This window comes from Apteryx mantelli, chromosome 3 (assembly GCF_036417845.1).
Source record: "Apteryx mantelli isolate bAptMan1 chromosome 3, bAptMan1.hap1, whole genome shotgun sequence".
NCBI lineage: Eukaryota > Metazoa > Chordata > Aves > Apterygiformes > Apterygidae > Apteryx > Apteryx mantelli.
Genome location: NC_089980.1, coordinates 104,994,704 through 105,012,644, shown reverse-complemented (window position 1 = coordinate 105,012,644; position 17,941 = coordinate 104,994,704). Strand labels below are relative to the sequence as shown.

Genomic DNA, 17,941 nt, shown 5'->3' with positions numbered 1-17,941 from the left:
AATAGGGAGTGAAAATTCTTGTAAAAAGGGGCTTTGGATTTATTAGGATAACAGCTACCTTGAGAAGGACCTCAGAGAGCGAGATGCTAGCCTTAAAGGGGCTGGGGTAAAAGAACTGACCAACTAATGAAGCAAGCTGCATTTTAAAGCAAGAAGCAGAAAGGTAAAACAAGCCTTGTGAGATGTCAAGCTGAGTTGGACCTTGCAAAGGATGTTAAAACACCTAGTAAGTTGTGTGGGCACCTGCACAAAGGTACCAACGGACAAGGGATGGTGGTGTGCTGGATCCTGCATGTAGCTCAGGGTAAAGCCACCTTGGGTTGCCCCAAATGCTACTTGGTTGTTGTTAAGGATGGTCATGTTGAACAGTGAGAATCAAAGGCTGAGGATAGGACTAGTGTGTGGAAATGACCACAGTCATGGTAGCAGCAAAACAACCTCCAAGAGCTTAATGCACTCAAAAGGCCTGGCTTAGGCTCAGAACCAGATTCTTGAGCAGTTTGCAACTGGAAGGTCTACGTTAAATCTGGGTTGGTGCTGTCTCCTGGAAGAACCTGCATGTGGCCATCAGCATGCCTGCGGCGCTGAGACTGGCTGTGGGCGCAGCGCTCGCAGGAGCAGTGGCGTGCCTGTTCTTGTGTGTGACCATCTCCCACATGCGAGGTGGGGCGATGGGGAGCTATGCTGAACAGAGACCTGGGTTTTTTTTGCCTGGGGTGTTAGCAAGTTCGGCTTGTTTAACACGTAGTGCACGAGTATGCTCTGACTGTGTTATGGGCGGTAATTGCCACACTAAGTCAATGATAGTGGCCTGAGACCAGAATGGGTATGAAGCAGCCTATATACCTTCAGGTCAAGAATTTAAATAAGGTTGTATGGCCACAGGGACTCCCACTTGTGAGTCCCTCTCTCTCTGAGCAAAACTGAATCAGCATAGACTGAACGTAGGTCTAAGTAAATAACTTTGCCCATGTACCCCACCACCAGCAGGTCCTCAATGCACCAGCTTCCCAAACACCCCCCCAGGCTGCTTTCTGTCACCCTCATTTTGGAGGCCCATGCTCCTGGGGGCAGCCATGGGGTGGCTCACTGTGGTGGGGCAAGCGCAGAACCATACACCAGCACAGCTGGCAATGAAAACCTTTAAAAAAAAAAAAAAAAATTATACTCATCCTATAGAGGAAGAAAAGCATCATTAGGTCCTAAGCACTCCTGCTCTTGGGAGCAGGAAGGGGATGTTGCTGAGGGACCTGCAGAAAAGGCTTCAGAGCATCTGGAGTTGCACGTTGCAGATCCCAGCTGCCAGCAGCAGCACCCCAGGCGCAAGGAGCATCAGGTGCCCTGCCAGGACCATGTTGCATTTGGGGGTTGCCAGCTGGATGAATATTGCTTGTGTTGCATTCAAGATGTTTCTATGTTTCTACCTTTTTAAGTGACATCGATGTAAATGAGTGTTTTTTCTTCCTTCCCTTAAGTAAAAAGCAGGCAGCTGGTCACTTCTTATCTTGCTAAGAACTTACCATTTGACCTCAGCCGATATTGCAATGACTGAGCTGTTGTAATTAAAATGAGGCAAGGCAATAACTTTATGCATTTTCTCTTTGGCCAGTCAGGGAAAGAGTTTGATTTTTCAATTATGTGCAAAAACCAGACACCTCAATTATTAAACTCTCTGGAGCTTGTGGAGGGAAAAGGTTAAAAGTGGCACTGAATACTTTGACATGCAGTGAACAGAGGAAAAAAGAATGCTCTGGTGTTAAGGCTCAGGTTAAAAATGCTGTAGCATATAGCTTTTTATAGTAATTTTTATTTAAAAAAAAAAAAAAGAAATTTCAGCACTAATTCTGAGTTCCCAAATGCCAAGTAACTGTTCGATTTGCACTGTAAATTTGCCACTGAGAAACTCTTCTTAACCACATTCATCCCCAGTTGATACTGTAATAACTACTCTTCACCATTAAAACATACCAGATAAGAAATTTGAATGAAACATTCCCTTAGTAAAACCATGCTAAGAGTTGTATTTCTGCCCAGCACTGAGCAGTAAGTCCTCCCCCCAAACCTTCTCTGGGCACTGCATAAATGTATGTCAGGAATGAAAACCTGATGAGTTGTTTTTGATCCAGACCAAATTAATGCTGTTCTTAAATAGATATTGAATTATTTAGCAGTAATGAGGAAAAAGGATATTGCTCTACAGTACAAAGTTGCTAGTGTTGTTCCTACAGGCAGTTTTATCTTGATCAAGTCTAAAATTAAAAATAAGTATTAATTAGAAATAATCAGTAATTCAACACATATAAAGCTACTTTGTCAATACCTTTTAACATATATTTAGCCAAGTATAATCAGAATGACTGAATTGATCTTTTGTCTCTAACTTCAGTAAAATTAAAATATTCCAGAATTAATAGCCTTAGCATAAGCTGGTCTGATGGAATTAAAGTATCTTAGGATAGGAGCCTGTTTCATTCCAGCCTAAAACGTTCACACAGGGAAACACTCCTGAACAAGAAATTACTTGGCTATGGTTGTTATTGACTATGTGGCTCCCTCCATTTCCCTAAGCAGACAAAGCTTTGTAGTATGGAAGTATCTGGTCTCCAAGCACCCAGTGACATCCACTTTGTGAATATTTCTGTGTACTAAAAGCCCTCCAGAATCCTAAAGCATACATTCATGAGAAAGGTAATTACAATTTCTCTATTCCAGCTCCCCACTGCCACTGTAGATGATGAAATTTAGAATGGACTAAATGAGGTTAATATTCTAGAGTTTTCTAGAAAATTTTAACATTTAGCTACCTTAACATTTCAGTATGTTTCCACAGTTAGGTATAAACATTGCTAGCATTATAGGACAGTATTAAGAGAGTTCAGGACAGCTGTGAAAGTCACTTAAAGAAATGATCAGCCAGAAGTCAGATACAGTTCTGAACTATTAAAATTTATTAAAAGTTTGACCAAAGTAGTTTTAATCCCCAAGTTTTGTTTACAAAAGTCTAACAGTTTCCCCCATGTAGTCAAAGATTAATAAAAGAACTGAGATGGCATTGCATTAGTGCACAGAAAGCAAAACTATTCTACAATAGTCAAAAAATAGCAGAACTGGTGTAAAATTGAGGTTTTAAATAATTGAAAGCAATTATTAGTATTACAGGCAGAGACTTCTCAAGAGTTCAAGGTTGTTAGCTGGTTTACTGCCTCTTGCTCTAGGCTTGAAGTTTTCTCCTTTCCCCTAGGAGAGGCAGAAACAACTTTTTTTTTTTCCTAGTTTTTGACCTTTTTGTCTGATTTTTATGCCTGATCAGCTAGGCAACTTTATTTATGAAATATCCACCTAGCAGCTCATGGCTTCCACATTCTGCAGTTTTTCTGATTTGCCACTGATCAGAAAATGGCCTCTTCATACAACTACATACCTGCTTTTGTTTTCCCTCCTTCCTTCACCTTCCACTGCCTATGCTCAGAAGCACTCCAAATATCTAATTTTTATTCAAACTTTATTTTGCCTTCGGGTTGCAATTTGAATCAGTTTCTTCTTATAAGCTAGTTTCCAAAGCGTAACAGAACAAGTCCTCCCAGTTTAAGGCAGTACTGTCCAAAGAATCCAAAGGAACTGCAACAGAATAGTAACCAGATATTGCATTTTTATGCCATGGTTATCCACACCCAGCATCTTACTATCCCTTAAAGACTTAAATTTAACAGGAATTTCTGCAAGACTTTAAACAGATACATAGCTACATGGAAGATGCAGTTGTGCCAAAGTCATTTTTCCTTTCATCCCAAATAGAATTTTTTACTTTGCTGAACCCATTTAACTGGGGCAGGGAGAGCAGTCTCTTGGCAAAGTCACTAGTTTAACTGAAAAAGCATGCAAAAGTTTGGCAAAAGATACACCCTTGACTATTATGGCAAAGATATCTGTCTAAGATTTTAAATTATAATCTTCCTGTTGTTTTGGGGATACTAAGGCTTCAGATCAAATTATCAAGCTGAGATTCCTTTATTAAATTCCATCACCTTCCATACAGGTTCAAGCACTCTAGCCCTTATTTCTATCATATCTATACTTTTCAAAAACATGTAGGTGTGTAATGCTTAAAAATTTTACAGTAACAAGACATGGAGGTGAAGCAGAGAAGGGGGGGGAAAAAAACAATCAAACCAAAAAAAAGCACAAAAATAGCAGTTTAAGATTATCCAAGCAGTTACACAAGAATGGTGTGAGTTCCTATAAATGAGGCAGATTGCTGAAGGAGAAAGAAGAAAAACAAATATGAGAGCAGTATAGCCATTCTGAGGGTTGGGGTTTTTTTGTTTTGGAAAAGGTGTGTTAAAGATAAGAAACGTACTGGTGTCATGGAACAATAATCCTTCAAAAATACTAAGTTCTTTTGGTACTGATGGGGGGAGGCTGTGGGAAAACCATGTTAAAAGGTTAGTAAAACTGCATCATTGTGCAAGCAAGATCTGCCAGTTATCTATTAACTGCTTTATCAGCTTTTATCAATTCAAAGTCAGTCCTTAATTTTATCCCCAAATCCTCATTATTATACCTGGCATTCCTTACACCCAAAATGTTTTACTTGCAGTGAATTATTCATCTAGGAATTAGTAATATTCTGTTGACTCTTTCCAGTTACCCAATTCCACTTCAACTGACTCGTCTGATCCAAAGCTTTAGCTGCATTGTTAAAAAGACAACAAATACAGTCCTGCCACATCACTTCAAGATGACATGCCAGTATGAATTTATTGCATCACTCTGGGAAATGCACCAATATGTACTTCAGTGAGACAACCTAGAAACATCCTTTACCCAAAAGCAGGTTCAAAAATTCAAAATCAAACAGAATAGGTATAAACAGCAGCATGTTGCTGGAAGTCATGTAGCTACTGATTTCTCTCTCACCTTTGTTCTCAAAACAAAAACACAGCAAGATGCTATAATGGTGGGACAGAGATTGCCTGACAAGCAACGGAGTACTTACATATATAAAAAAAATTTTTCTTTTGAAATTTAGCTATTAAATGTCATACATTCAAATGCTTTATCTAAATGGTTTTTAATATTTAAAGATCTACAAGCCAGTTTACCAGTTTCCCAGGGAAAAAAAAAATCTAACAATTAGAAAAATGTAGGTATAAGAGTAATGTGAAACCTAATACTTGAATATGCTTTTTCAAGATTAAATGTGTTTCTGTCAATACTATTTCCTCTCCACAATATCAAGTTTTCTTGGTTTACTCAATGTATCACAGAATACCGCAATTGTTACCTAATATTTATACTACTCCATTTAGCAAATATCTTTAAAGAAGAAAGCACCACACAAGTGAAATTACTTAAGGCTTAGATACAGTTAAAAAAAAAAAATCCATCTGCAGCTGAATTTCACTCTACTCTTTGTGAACAACCAATCTGCATGTTTGTTTCACAATTTCTGAACACGCTTAAGTAACAGTCATCCTTTCGTATCCCACGATGACTGTTTACAGATTTTTCTATAAAGTTAACATTAATCCAAAGAACACACAGACATAGCATTGAACTTTGTTTTAATGGTCTCAAATTCTGTGACAGATTTTTGGTCAAGTTTCCATTTTAAAAAATTTATCGATTTTTAAAGACTAATAACTTAAACTGCCACGAAACAAATGGTCCACAAACATTCCTTTCCTTCTGAAGCTTTTACGATGCATTGTAATCATTAACCAGTCTTTTACTATTAAACTTAAATGGCCAATTGAGACAAACAGTTCTGAGACCGTTCTTCCACCACTGATCAAGACTGAGGTGGCAGCTGATGTACAGAATTTTCATTTAGCCTTCTGGGCCTTCTGGGCCGACTTTGTGACCTTGCCGGCTCCACCAGCCTTCTTGTCAACTGCCTTGATGACACCAACAGCAACCGTCTGTCTCATGTCACGCACGGCAAAACGACCTGAAAACAAAAAAATGGTTTTAAACTTTTGTGTAGTGCTGCATACCCTGAGCATTATCTGCACAGCACCAACACGCACCTTGGGATAAGGGAGCAAATACTAGTCTAGTTCAGTTAAACTGGATGGGACTGAGACTGACATTCAGCTGCCTAAATGTCTAGGAATTACTCATCCTATTTAAGTTTTGGTGCCATTTTAAAGTTTCTATGAAGTTACAACTTTCAATCCGTGTTCTGTAAAATACGGAACAGACTGCTTTCTGATACTAGAAATCAAAGAGTGAATTTTCTAGAAGTCAGTATTTAACACATCTTAGCAGATCCCTTACCCAGAGGAGGATAATCGGAGAAGCTCTCAACACACATAGGTTTGCCAGGGATCATATCAACGATGGCAGCATCTCCAGATTTCAGGAATTTCGGGCCATCCTCCAGCTTCTTGCCAGAACGACGATCAATCTTCTCTTTGAGCTCGGCAAATTTGCAAGCAATGTGAGCAGTATGGCAATCCAGCACAGGAGCATAACCAGCACTAATTTGGCCAGGGTGGTTCAGGATAATAACCTAGAAAACCAAGAAAGCACAAGCTAACATGAGTTATTTTTGAAAGATCTTCCATGTATTTACTTAAAGTAAATCAAGTCTCAGAACACAAGTCCACGCTATTTTTTAGCTAAGCCTACTGTAAGAAAAAGAAAGATTCTACTATTTCACAATCCAGAGCTACACTTCAGATGTTTTCAAACAGCTGCAAAAGTTACCTGGGCAGTGAAGCCAGCAGCTTCCATTGGAGGATCATTCTTGCTGTCACCAGCAACATTACCACGGCGAACATCTTTCACAGACACGTTCTTAACATTGAAACCAACGTTATCACCAGGCAGAGCTTCGCTCAGGGCTTCATGGTGCATCTCAACAGATTTTACTTCAGTTGTAACATTGACAGGGGCAAACGTAACCACCATGCCTGGTTTCAGAACACCAGTTTCCACACGGCCAACTGGTACAGTACCAATGCCTGTAAAAGAAAAGTGGCTTTAGTCATTCAGCTCAGTGAATGTATGCCCCCGTGGAAAGAAAACCCCTCAGACAAATATTCTAAATTTTCCACAGTTTTCAGGCAAACAAATCAATTTCTGTCTCATCTATTGCTTGCTGCTAGCAAGAAAAAAAGCGTATAATGCAAGAATACATACCGCCAATTTTGTAGACATCTTGAAGAGGCAGACGCAGAGGCTTGTCAGTTGGACGAGTTGGGGGCAGAATGCAGTCCAAAGCTTCAAGGAGGGTGGTTCCACTGGCATTGCCATCCTTTCGGGTAACCTTCCATCCCTTGAACCAGGGCATCTATAAATAAAACAGCCCAGGCATAAATTATCTGCTGGTTTTAATAGCACAAGCCTAGGATAGACCAAGTAGCTTATCTTAGTATTATTTTGGTATACTACTACAGAGTAAGAATTTGTCAAGTGGTACAATTTGATTTCAACCTCAGCACCTGCAAACTGATTTTAAACTATCAAAACACATGCATGTTTTACTATTACATGAACCAATAAGATTACTAGGATACATTAAATTATTAATACAAACATTAAACCTACATTTGAGCTAGGCTCCAACATGTTGTCTCCATTCCAACCAGAAATTGGCACAAAAGCTACAGTGTCTGGGTTGTAGCCAATTTTCTTGATGTAAGTGCTGACTTCTTTGACAATTTCTTCATATCTCTTCTGGCTGTAAGGTGGCTCAGTGGAATCCATCTTGTTAACACCAACAATCAGCTGTTTTACACCCAATGTGTACGCCAGAAGGGCATGCTCACGGGTCTGCCCGTTCTTGGAAATACCAGCCTCGAACTCACCAACACCAGCAGCAACAATCAGGACAGCACAATCAGCCTTTGAAAAGAAAGAAGGGGGAAAAAAAAAATCTCATTAACATCAAGTTTACATATATGTTAAGGTACTTAAAAACAAACACCCCCCCCACAAAACAAAAATACAAAATCCTTCCAACTCCTAAAATCCTTAGTTCTATTTACATACCTGAGAAGTTCCAGTAATCATGTTTTTAATGAAGTCTCTGTGTCCAGGAGCATCAATGATGGTGACGTAGTACTTGCTTGTTTCAAATTTCCACAGGGAAATATCAATAGTAATACCACGCTCACGTTCAGCTTTCAGCTTGTCCAAGACCCAGGCGTATTTAAAGGAACCTTTGCCCATCTATGGATTAAGAAAAAAATTCAGTTTTTTTACAATATATACTTCAATTTAGTTCAGAAAAATCATGAACTAGACACTGAGTAAAGGGCAAAAATCTAAAAATAATAGTAGCTTATACTGAAAAAAGTTGCTGCTTGCAAAACTCTGGCCTAGATTCATATGGCACTACTAGTGACAGATGCCAACTTGTTTTCTGTTATTTAACCTGCTGACACTTTAGTCCTCTTGACAGCTTGTTAACTGTACTATCACATTACAAGTTAAATCTTGTTAAGCTAAGCTCTCCTATCGAGTGTCCTCTAGAAATTTTAGTTTTCTTAGTAATGCAATCCCTGCCACAATCAACATTTGAACTGCTTCTCATGCTAATGTTAGTATTTTTCACTTTGTAGAATGTGTTTGTTAAGACCTAGTCTCCAGTATTACATAGAAATAAGATAAATATTTTGCTAAGATTAGCATTCTACAAGCTGTAGTGCTGAAATCCAGGCACACGTGGATACTTTTAATTTTATCCTCAAATAAACACACACAAAAACTTAAAATGGGAAATCCACATTAATACCAATGCTAGATTATCATTACCATCATTATACAGATATTGCTTTAGACTACCCTTCCCTTTCCCTCATTTTACCATTAATCATTTAAGCTCGATGAACAAACATAACATGCATTCAACAGGCACAAACACTACCATTTGTTCAGCTATGGGCACAATTTCAACCCAACTGCCTCCCTGTGACCGCAAAACGGTAAATTTGCGATTTATCAGCTTAATGCTCCCTTGAAATTCTGCTGGATGTTACAGGCCGACAAACCTCAGCAGCTTCCTTCTCGAACTTCTCGATGGTCCTCTTGTCAATGCCACCGCACTTGTAGATGAGGTGGCCAGTTGTGGTGGACTTGCCAGAATCGACGTGGCCGATGACAACGATGTTGATGTGGGTCTTCTCCTTTCCCATTTTGGATAGTTAGTTAAGTTCTTTCTTTCGGCAAAAGAGAATCGACACCTGAAAGCCAAGAAAGAGAGGGGGAAAAAAAAAAAAGTTACGACCGCAAGTTCCCCTACTGCAGCCCCGCTGGGTGGCAGCCCCGCTGGGTGGCAGCCCCAGGGACCAGACGAAAGGGGGCACTAGACCGCGATGGCGGCCCCGCGTGCACGGCGGCCTCGCGGCGCGGTAGGGACGCGCCGGGCGCGCGGCCCCGGCTCCGCCCCGCCAGGGGAGGGGCGGGCGGGAGCAGGTCGGGGGCCCCGCGGAGGAGCCCGGCGCGTCGCCCCCTCCCTCCCTGCCGGCGCCGCGGCGGGGCTTGAGTTACCCCGCGGCGGCCGGGGCGCAGGGCGGCGGCCCGGACAGCCGGCGGCAGCGGCGGAGGGCGGGGCCGGCCCACTCCTTTGTGTGTGACTCACCCCGCCCGGGCCGCCGCGTCCTCCATTTTGTGAAGCGGGCGGCAGGCAGGAAAAGCGAGCGGCCATTTTTCTCGCTCACCCCGTCCCCCCCTCCCCCACCGCGCCGCCGCAGCCCGCAGGACTACCCGCCGGCCCACGCCGCCGGCCCGGCTCCCCCGCGCCGCCTCCCCTGCCCGCGGCCCACCACGCATCCCGGCCCGGGCGGCGGCGGCCGCCAGGGCAGCGGTTGACGCCTCGCGCACGCGCTGCCACGCCGCTCCTCAGGCCCAGCGGGGCCGAGCAAGGCGACGCGCCGCCGTTTCCCTAGCGCTCCGCACCGCCCGCACCGCGAATTCCCGCCCGCCCCGGCTCCGCGGGAAGGGCGGCCGCCACGCGAGCCCCGCTCGCACCCGCGCCGCGAGGGCCCCGCCGGCCCCAGCCCCGGCCCCCCCGCCCCGGCCTGCCCCGCCCGGACGCGCCTCACCTGCAAGGCGGCGGCAAACCCGTAACGAAAAAGACCGACGGCGTGAGCGGCTCCGCTTATATACCCTGGGCGTGGGCGGCGCCTAAGGGACACGTCACCACTCCCAGCGTTCCAACGGCTCCTCCCCGCACCCGGCCCCGAGGCAGCGCGGGCAAAGGGCGCGGCCGCTGAGCCGCGCGCGGGCGGGCAGCGGCGCGCAGCCGCTGCGGGGGCCGGGACCACGCCGGGCCGGGGCTTCCCGCGCCGCCGGCCGCTCCCGCTCCGCGGGAGGACTGGGGTCCCCGCGCGACAGACGCCTCGCACCCCTCCTCCGTCGCCCCCCCGCGGCGGAGCTCCTCGCTTCCCGCCCCGGAAGCGCCGCGGAGGCGCGGGCCGGCGGCCGGAGCGGCCGGTCGCGCCGCCGCGGGGGGGTGGGAGGGCGGCACCGGCAGCCGTACCCGCGAAGGGACCGCCGGGTCGGGGGGGGGGGGGGGTTGCGGGTACCGGGATGCACTTGAAGAACCGGCAGCGGTTGAAAGACCCATCACCCATTCGCATACGTGGATATAAATCACGAGTTGAATTAACATGACTAAAGAACGTAACAGGTGGGTTTTTATATAAACAGGTAGGCTCAGGTCAGGGTGTGACAGAAAGGGCTCCTTGCAGTTAGATTCGGGAGGCACGGGGATGACTGCTTAACTACGCTCCTGCACCAAGCAGCTGCTGTTTAATTCCTACAAGGAGCATAAAAGGTGGCTGATCCTCATCCCTGACCCTCAGCATATATCCACCACACTCACTAACATCTGTAGAAAGGGACAAGCTTAAACTTCCTTTCTCCAAGATTAAGAACAGCAGCAGCAACAGGCACAGAGAGATACAGAAGGGTTTGGTCAAGTCAAATTTCTCCTCTGGATCCTCCTGCAAACTACATGTCACCACCACATGGAGATGGAAGGGAAAAAGTTTCACAGATTGGATCAGCGCCAGGTCCAGCACAGGGAGATTGAGCAGCTAAACAAAGCCTCTGGAGAATGGCCCCAGGCAATTTAATTATGTTTCTTATTAGAGGCACAAAGGAACTCAATGAGATTGAACAACACTTCTAATCTGAGTTGCACTCACTAGCCTAAATTTGGCAGTTGCTTAAGATACTGGAAGGCAAGAACCCCTCCAGCTCATTATACTACAAGTCCTGCAGGAACAGAGGTGGGGAGAGAGAGAGAGCAGGAGTCCAGGGAACCTCATTACACCAGAACAGGAAACTGCACAGTCTGGCTTTTTAAAAAGATTTTTCTTTTTTTTTCTGGCACCATTAGGGGGGAAAAGAAGGTTAAAAGGTTTTTGCACAAAATACCAGTCAAGGTGGACAGACCTTAAGACAAGATACCTCTGAAATGGAAAGGCTTCAGATGTGACCAAAGAGAATCACACATTTAAGATATACAACTTCTGTGCAAGAAATCCAAATTGTGTGAAGTGCCCTCATACTGTTTTTCCGCATGTCAAAATTTATAAACAAGAGAACCACTGAATGGCCTGACTCCCCTAACAAGTCCTCATGATTCCAATGGATTGAATTAGGAGTTCACTCACTCCTAAATGATGCAAGAAAACCCATTACATATTCAAATCTCAGATACCTATTAAAGAGAAATTAAATTAAAAAGATGTATATTTTCCCCTGTGTTCCTTTAAAAAGTGATACCTATGAAGAAAAAAAAAAAGTGCATGCTGTATTTCCTTCTCCAGGTACTTTAAACACCTGCATTAGAGGCAGTTGCTTATATATATAGCCCAACTACAGTCTTCAGTAGAGCAAAGTCAACAAAACCATTCATTTGCTGCTATGCTCTTCCAATTGAAATAGTAAAGCATGGAAATAGCTCTTAAAAAAACCCCCAAACCCAGAAAAAACACCTGATGCATCTACACTCTCCCCTAACTCCAAGTTTCTCTAGCTGAGCTAGACCTAGCATCAAATTCACTACAGGAGAGAATAAGCTTAACACTTCATGGATTGATACAGAAGTGAAATGTTTCCACAATATCTGGTATTTTTCCACATCCACAATTAACAAAAATTAGGGTGTAAAAAACAATTTTAAAAAGATGTCATGTATTAGAGAGGCTGTTGAGTTTAGAAAACACCTTTTACAAACACACACACACACACACAGTGCCTCAGTTTCACTAAGTAAAAACCTGCAAAAAGGTTCAGATATTGTTAAATAAAGTCATTTTTTAGGAAAGAAATAAAGTTCAATAAAGTTAAAGTTCTTTCTATTACTCTCCAATGTTTTTAGTAGGAAATGGGGGTAGGGGCTAGAGAGAGTTCAGCTTTCCTCAGAAATAACATTTAGGTACAATACTGTAAGAAGTAAAGAAGCTTTATATGAAGACCCAGTAATAGAAGGAAGGAAGGGAAATGGATCACTTTTGAAACAGAATTTTCTATTTTTTAAAATTAAAACGATAATATCCATTATCATAAAGTAATTTAAAGACTCCAGTTGATGACAAAAGGGTAATATTTGGTAAGAAAGCTAAGCAGCATTTTTGGGGTCTCCTATGAAGTGAAGAGAGTTTGTAAACACAACCTAAAAGCTTTACTATTCAGGATGCTTTAAAATGGGTATTTAGCTTTAGCTTCTAAAATGGGTATTTCAGTAGGAAATATTTTTAATGGACTGATCTGTCAAAGGATCCATTCTAATAAAAAGGTAGTTTAAAACTTGCAATATGTAGTCAGTGACTTGTGCTTCAACAGAGGGAGGAGAAAGGAAATTACTGATTTCTTACATGGCCCATAATAAACTGGACTTTTTTTTTTAATTTTAAAGAACTTATTTTAGAAGCCTTTTTAAAAATGAAACCATTTGGAACTATGTATTTCTTAAGACAGGAATTTCTGTGGTAGGTATGTAGCTGAAAAGTCTGTTGAATTTGTTGGACAACCTTTTAACCATGGTCCTAATTCAAGTTTACAACAGTTTTTTCCTCCATTTATTTAACTGAACTTTCCAAAAGAATTTTATTATTTCCTCCTTAATCAGGAGGAATCCTTAATCCTTTTACTCTCTCAACAACTAGCATGTCTTTCATTGTCCATTCTATTAGCAGAACATTTGTATTATCAATCTTGCAAATATTTATACAGCTGGGGAGCTTTCAGATATATGAGTAGCCTCACATAATTCAGTGGAAATACATTCTGAAGAATCCTCTCAAACAACTAACACAGATAGGCATTTACTGGATTAAATCCTGTATGCAAATAGCCTGTTACATATTTCAGATTCTGTTCATTAGACAGAAGTATTCTCTTTGATATGAAAAGCTTATGAAGAAACTAAGAGATTTCAAGAAGTCAGTATCTTTCAGGCTTTGGAGCAGTCCTTATAAAGTCCAGCCTGACCATTATTAGAAGGGCTTTGTGGGGGGGAAAAAATTATTCATTCTCCCTTGATCATGGCTGAGCATATGCTAAACTGAAATAACTCAAAACTTTAACTGAACCTGGTTAGGTAATCTAAACTTCTTGAAGGAACTAGCTTTGAAAGTTATTTAGTATACGAGTAGCAAGTATTTTTATATAAACAAGTTAGTTGGTAGATGGAAGAAACAATACATGCACGTTAAGTTACAATCTTAGGAGAGAGCACAAAATAAAACCAGCCATTCTTGGAGGTTTTCAAGGCCCAACTCGATAAAATCTGAACAACCTGGTCTGATCTTGTAGCTAATCTTGCTTTGAGCAGGAGATTGGACTAGAGACCTCCCAAGGTCCCTTCCAACCTGAATTATTCTATGAAAGACATTGTTATGTTTTTGTAAAGTATTTCAGGTGACTGGGTCTACATATCAATTTATTGACATATTTGAATATAATTGCTTTTGTGCAAACAGATTTTTTATACTACTTCTATTACTGTTTGCATGCAGTCCCAGTATTATATCAGTTCAAATTTACTGGAAGTAATTTTTGGAAAAGTATAATCAGATTTCTAGACATGATGAGCTCTTGTAAATACCACTAAAATCCATAGAAAAGGTGAGTGCTCAACAACTTTAAAAGCAGGCCTTTACTGCTTCATGCTTTTGAAGAGCCATTTCATTCTCTTTACTCAGTATATTAGCACAGCTGATAAAAGCTATCCAGACATGGAAGTTAAAATTCACACTGGCAATGCGAACAGAATCACCCTCTTAAAAACAACAAGAAGACAAAACAACCCACAGAAAACTCTCTCTAATGAAAGACAGACAACAAAGGATTGAAAATTTTAAAGTAATAAATCACAAAGGGTAAATTCTTAACACTACGTAGCAAGTACTTAAGAAGTACCAGAAATAAGGTTACACGTGTACATTATAGGACACGTTTTCATTTCTATTAGACTCTTGACTCAGTCTGAGACAGATGATCTGGCAAATTGCATCCCAAAGCAAAAGGAATTTGACAAAAGTTACAGACACAGAATAGGGTCTTCTAGTAGGAGGCATAAGAGAGTGGCCTTCGAGAGCTATTGAGAGTATTACTGGGATGAATAAGCATCTACAGGTCCAGAGGCTTCTGAATTACTTACCATGAGCCTCTTAAGAAGGTACCATTTCCCACAGAAGCAGCTTACCTCCAGAAAGCACTACTGCTCCACTTACAGCATTTCCAACAGGTGAAGGACTAATGCTTAGAGGACACTCTGCTAAAGCAAGAAGGAAAACAAAAACACACCACCACCCATTTGACAAAGCTTTTCAAACCATGCTTGTTCATAGCATTGGAAAGGTAATTTATACAGAAGGTTTAGTACCAGTTTCAATCACACAGTGGGTGCAGGTGTTCTAGAGACGCAACCAGAACAGCTGTGTTTAAATCCTCCTTCCTTTGCCTAAAGTTCTGTGGAAGCCTGCATTACTGAAGTAGAGAAAGAAAATATCTGGTTTACAGAAGTCTTTTAGTTGGGAAGCAAAGAACCTCACAGGTGGCCACTTCAGTAGGACTGTTTTTCTGGAACAGAACAGTGAATAGTGAGGTACATGCAGACAGCTAGAGGACATCAGATCCAGTAAGTAATTGCTCCTTTAGTTTAACTGGGAATAGGCCCTTCGCTGTTAGGCACCTGGAAAACCTTCACATACTTCACTAGTGCCATGCTAATTTATACTAGCTGATGACCTGGGTCCAGGCAAAGAACAAAGAGTTACTAGGCACCAATGCCAAATAAAGGTGAAGGGCTGATGAAGTAACCACCGCTATTATGGAGAAACAATATAATTTATTAAACTGTTTCGTGGTTTTGCTTTAGCATTTTGCAACAGCAAACAGGTTACAGTACAGCATTTGCTCCTTTTCAGAATGGAATCACATTTTTACTAAATCCCACCACGTTTCAGGCACCTTAAATAAAGATAGCCCATAAGCCCTTATAGGACTTCAATACAAAGAACACTCTAAAAGCAAGCATAAAACAAAAAATAGTGCATTGTGCATAAACATAACAGCAGACACTGAATAGAAATTCACAGGGTGGGGTCAGTTTGGCTCTTCTCAATTTATCATAAACTCCTCTTCCAAAATTCCATTTTAAGGCACTGGTTTCTTCTGCTAAAAAATCATTTTGCCCAAACCAACTGAAAAATCCTTTCATTCTGATAAGCCTATGAAGAAACCTTTAAGTTGGACCTCAACTTGTCACCCGCTAACCACACATTTAAATTTCCCTGTTGAGGCTTCACCAGTGATTGAACTGTACTCTAATAGTTCTGTTGGATGTCTATGCATAAGGTTAATTTTGTTGCCTCTTTCTACAGGGAGTTTGGAACTGGCTGTGCATTCAGCAAGCTGGAAGCTCACTCACACTGAAAGTTCACCCACAAAACCCCCCAAATTCCCTGTTCTCATCTTGCAGACCGTTTGCATCCTCCCCCTTTCTGCCTCTCCTACTGCCTCAAGTAAAGGCAAGTTTTCAAGGAGGGAGACAAAGTCTATAGGCAGATTCCTAGGAGGGGGTTGTTTTATATGGAATAAGAAAACCTGAGATGCAACCTAAGGCTGCAAACGAGAGAGACATAATAAAGGTCATGTTGGTGCATCCTATGAAAATATGCTACAAGTTGGGGAGAATGGACAGAAAGAGGACAAAGGAAGAAGGCAGTACCTGAGACTTGTGCTAGGAAGGACGGTGGACACATCCAGCTGTTCAACTTGGTGCCATCCATTGGTTCACTCAGTCCACCTTGACACTGCTGTGGTTTCCAGTATTGGCATCACTCACTATGTGGATTGGTTTCTGCTGCAGTTGCACATACTTGACTTGCTGTGGGGTAACCACAGTCACAGGAAGTGGTGCAGGTCAAGTCATTTACAAGCTTTGCTCAGATTTAGTATGTACAATATATGCTTGACATTTATTCAGTGAATTTAGATTCTAGGCATATTTAAAGTTTGGAAAGTTTTCAGTAAAGAACTATGGGAAAAAATCTAGATCTGAAAATGTACTTATATTTGACCTGTTCAATCTATTAAGTTTACTGAAAGACAATTTGGCTTAGCCTCCAGAAATCTACATGAGACAGAAAATCCTATAAAGGAAGACTCATGACCCTACATACAAGGGCATAAAAAGATTCAATTGTTGGTAGTTAAGATAGAAGTATAAGCCAATTATTTATAATTGGCAATGAACAATAGGACCGGCTTGCTAAAAGGCAGTAAGCCAAAAGACCAAGAAGTGCTTAATATTTAATTATGTTAAAAAAACAAATAAAAACTTTGATCTAGAATGGAGGGGGAGGGGGGCGGGAGGCGGGGCACAAGAAAAACCATTTACTTAAAATTATGCCTTTGCTTTTAGCTAGCTGACCCTAATAGTCTCTCTGAAGTATTCAGCCAGATGAAGCTATCTCAGCACCTCTACTGATTATCTTAAAAAACTCATAGAATAGAGAAGGTTTCACAACACTGGAAAAACAGAAAAAAAGGTCCCTAAATTAACGGGGGGGGGGGGGGAGGAGAGAGCATGCACAGGGCAGACACTGAACAGTCAGTCTAATTTCAATTCCTGGAAAAATATACTGGAACACATGAACTATTTTTAGAAGATAATAGGTTGATAAGTAACAGCCGCATAGATTTGTTAGGCACAGATCATGTCAAACTAATCGTTACTACTGTACGAGTGTAACAGGCCTCATGGATAGGGGAAATGTAGATATCATTTAACTTGAGCGAAAATTTGACATTCCTTACATGCAAGTTGCATAAGCAAGCTCAGCAAACTTTGTCTGGACAAAATAATAGAAATGCAAGAGACGAGATTTAAAAAGATGCATGCTCAAAGTAATTGATAATACCACTATGGAAGGCTGTTCAAATCAGATTCTGCAAGCACAGACATTATTCCATCATACAGATATACAGTTATAAATACTTACAAGTATAATTTAAAACTGCATGCTGGAGGGCGGCTAAACACTTCAGAGGTCAGGAATGGAATTCAGAGTAATGTAGACAAGTTGAAGAAATGGTCCAAAATAATTAGGAGATAAATCCAGATTAATATTTTTCCTTATTAAGGAACAGTCAGCTGCACAAACAAAGGAGAACAAGTGGCTAACCAGCAGGCCTGTAGAAAAGGCCCTGAGATTACAGCAGATCACAAACTGAACATAAGTCAACATTGTCATGCTCTTGTGAAAAAAGCAAACATACCGAGATGTATGAACAGAACTCCTGTATGTAAGATATGGGAAGCAAACCTTCCCCTCTACTTAGCACCGATTAAAGCTTCTGCTTGAATATTTTGTCCAGGTTAGGAACAATGCTTCAAGATGTGAAATGGAGACAATCCAGAAGAAAACAACTCCAGGAATTAAAATCAGTCTAGGAAGCATGGCTGATGATA

At 41.8% G+C, this 17,941-nt stretch overlaps 1 protein-coding gene across 1 annotated transcript; it reads right to left on the bottom strand.

Moving 5' to 3' along the window:
* Positions 1-5,547: 5,547 nt before the first annotated feature.
* On the bottom strand, positions 5,548-10,147 carry EEF1A1 (eukaryotic translation elongation factor 1 alpha 1). The gene is made up of 8 exons (XM_067294109.1): positions 10,053-10,147; positions 9,000-9,191; positions 7,999-8,178; positions 7,555-7,851; positions 7,147-7,297; positions 6,712-6,968; positions 6,280-6,514; positions 5,548-5,950 (listed from the first exon to the last, which is right to left on the bottom strand). Exons 2-8 carry the CDS (start codon positions 9,141-9,143, stop codon positions 5,826-5,828), a joined length of 1,389 nt encoding a protein of 462 aa, XP_067150210.1. The 5' UTR covers positions 9,144-9,191; positions 10,053-10,147; the 3' UTR covers positions 5,548-5,825.
* Between the last annotated feature and the right edge of the window lie 7,794 nt (positions 10,148-17,941).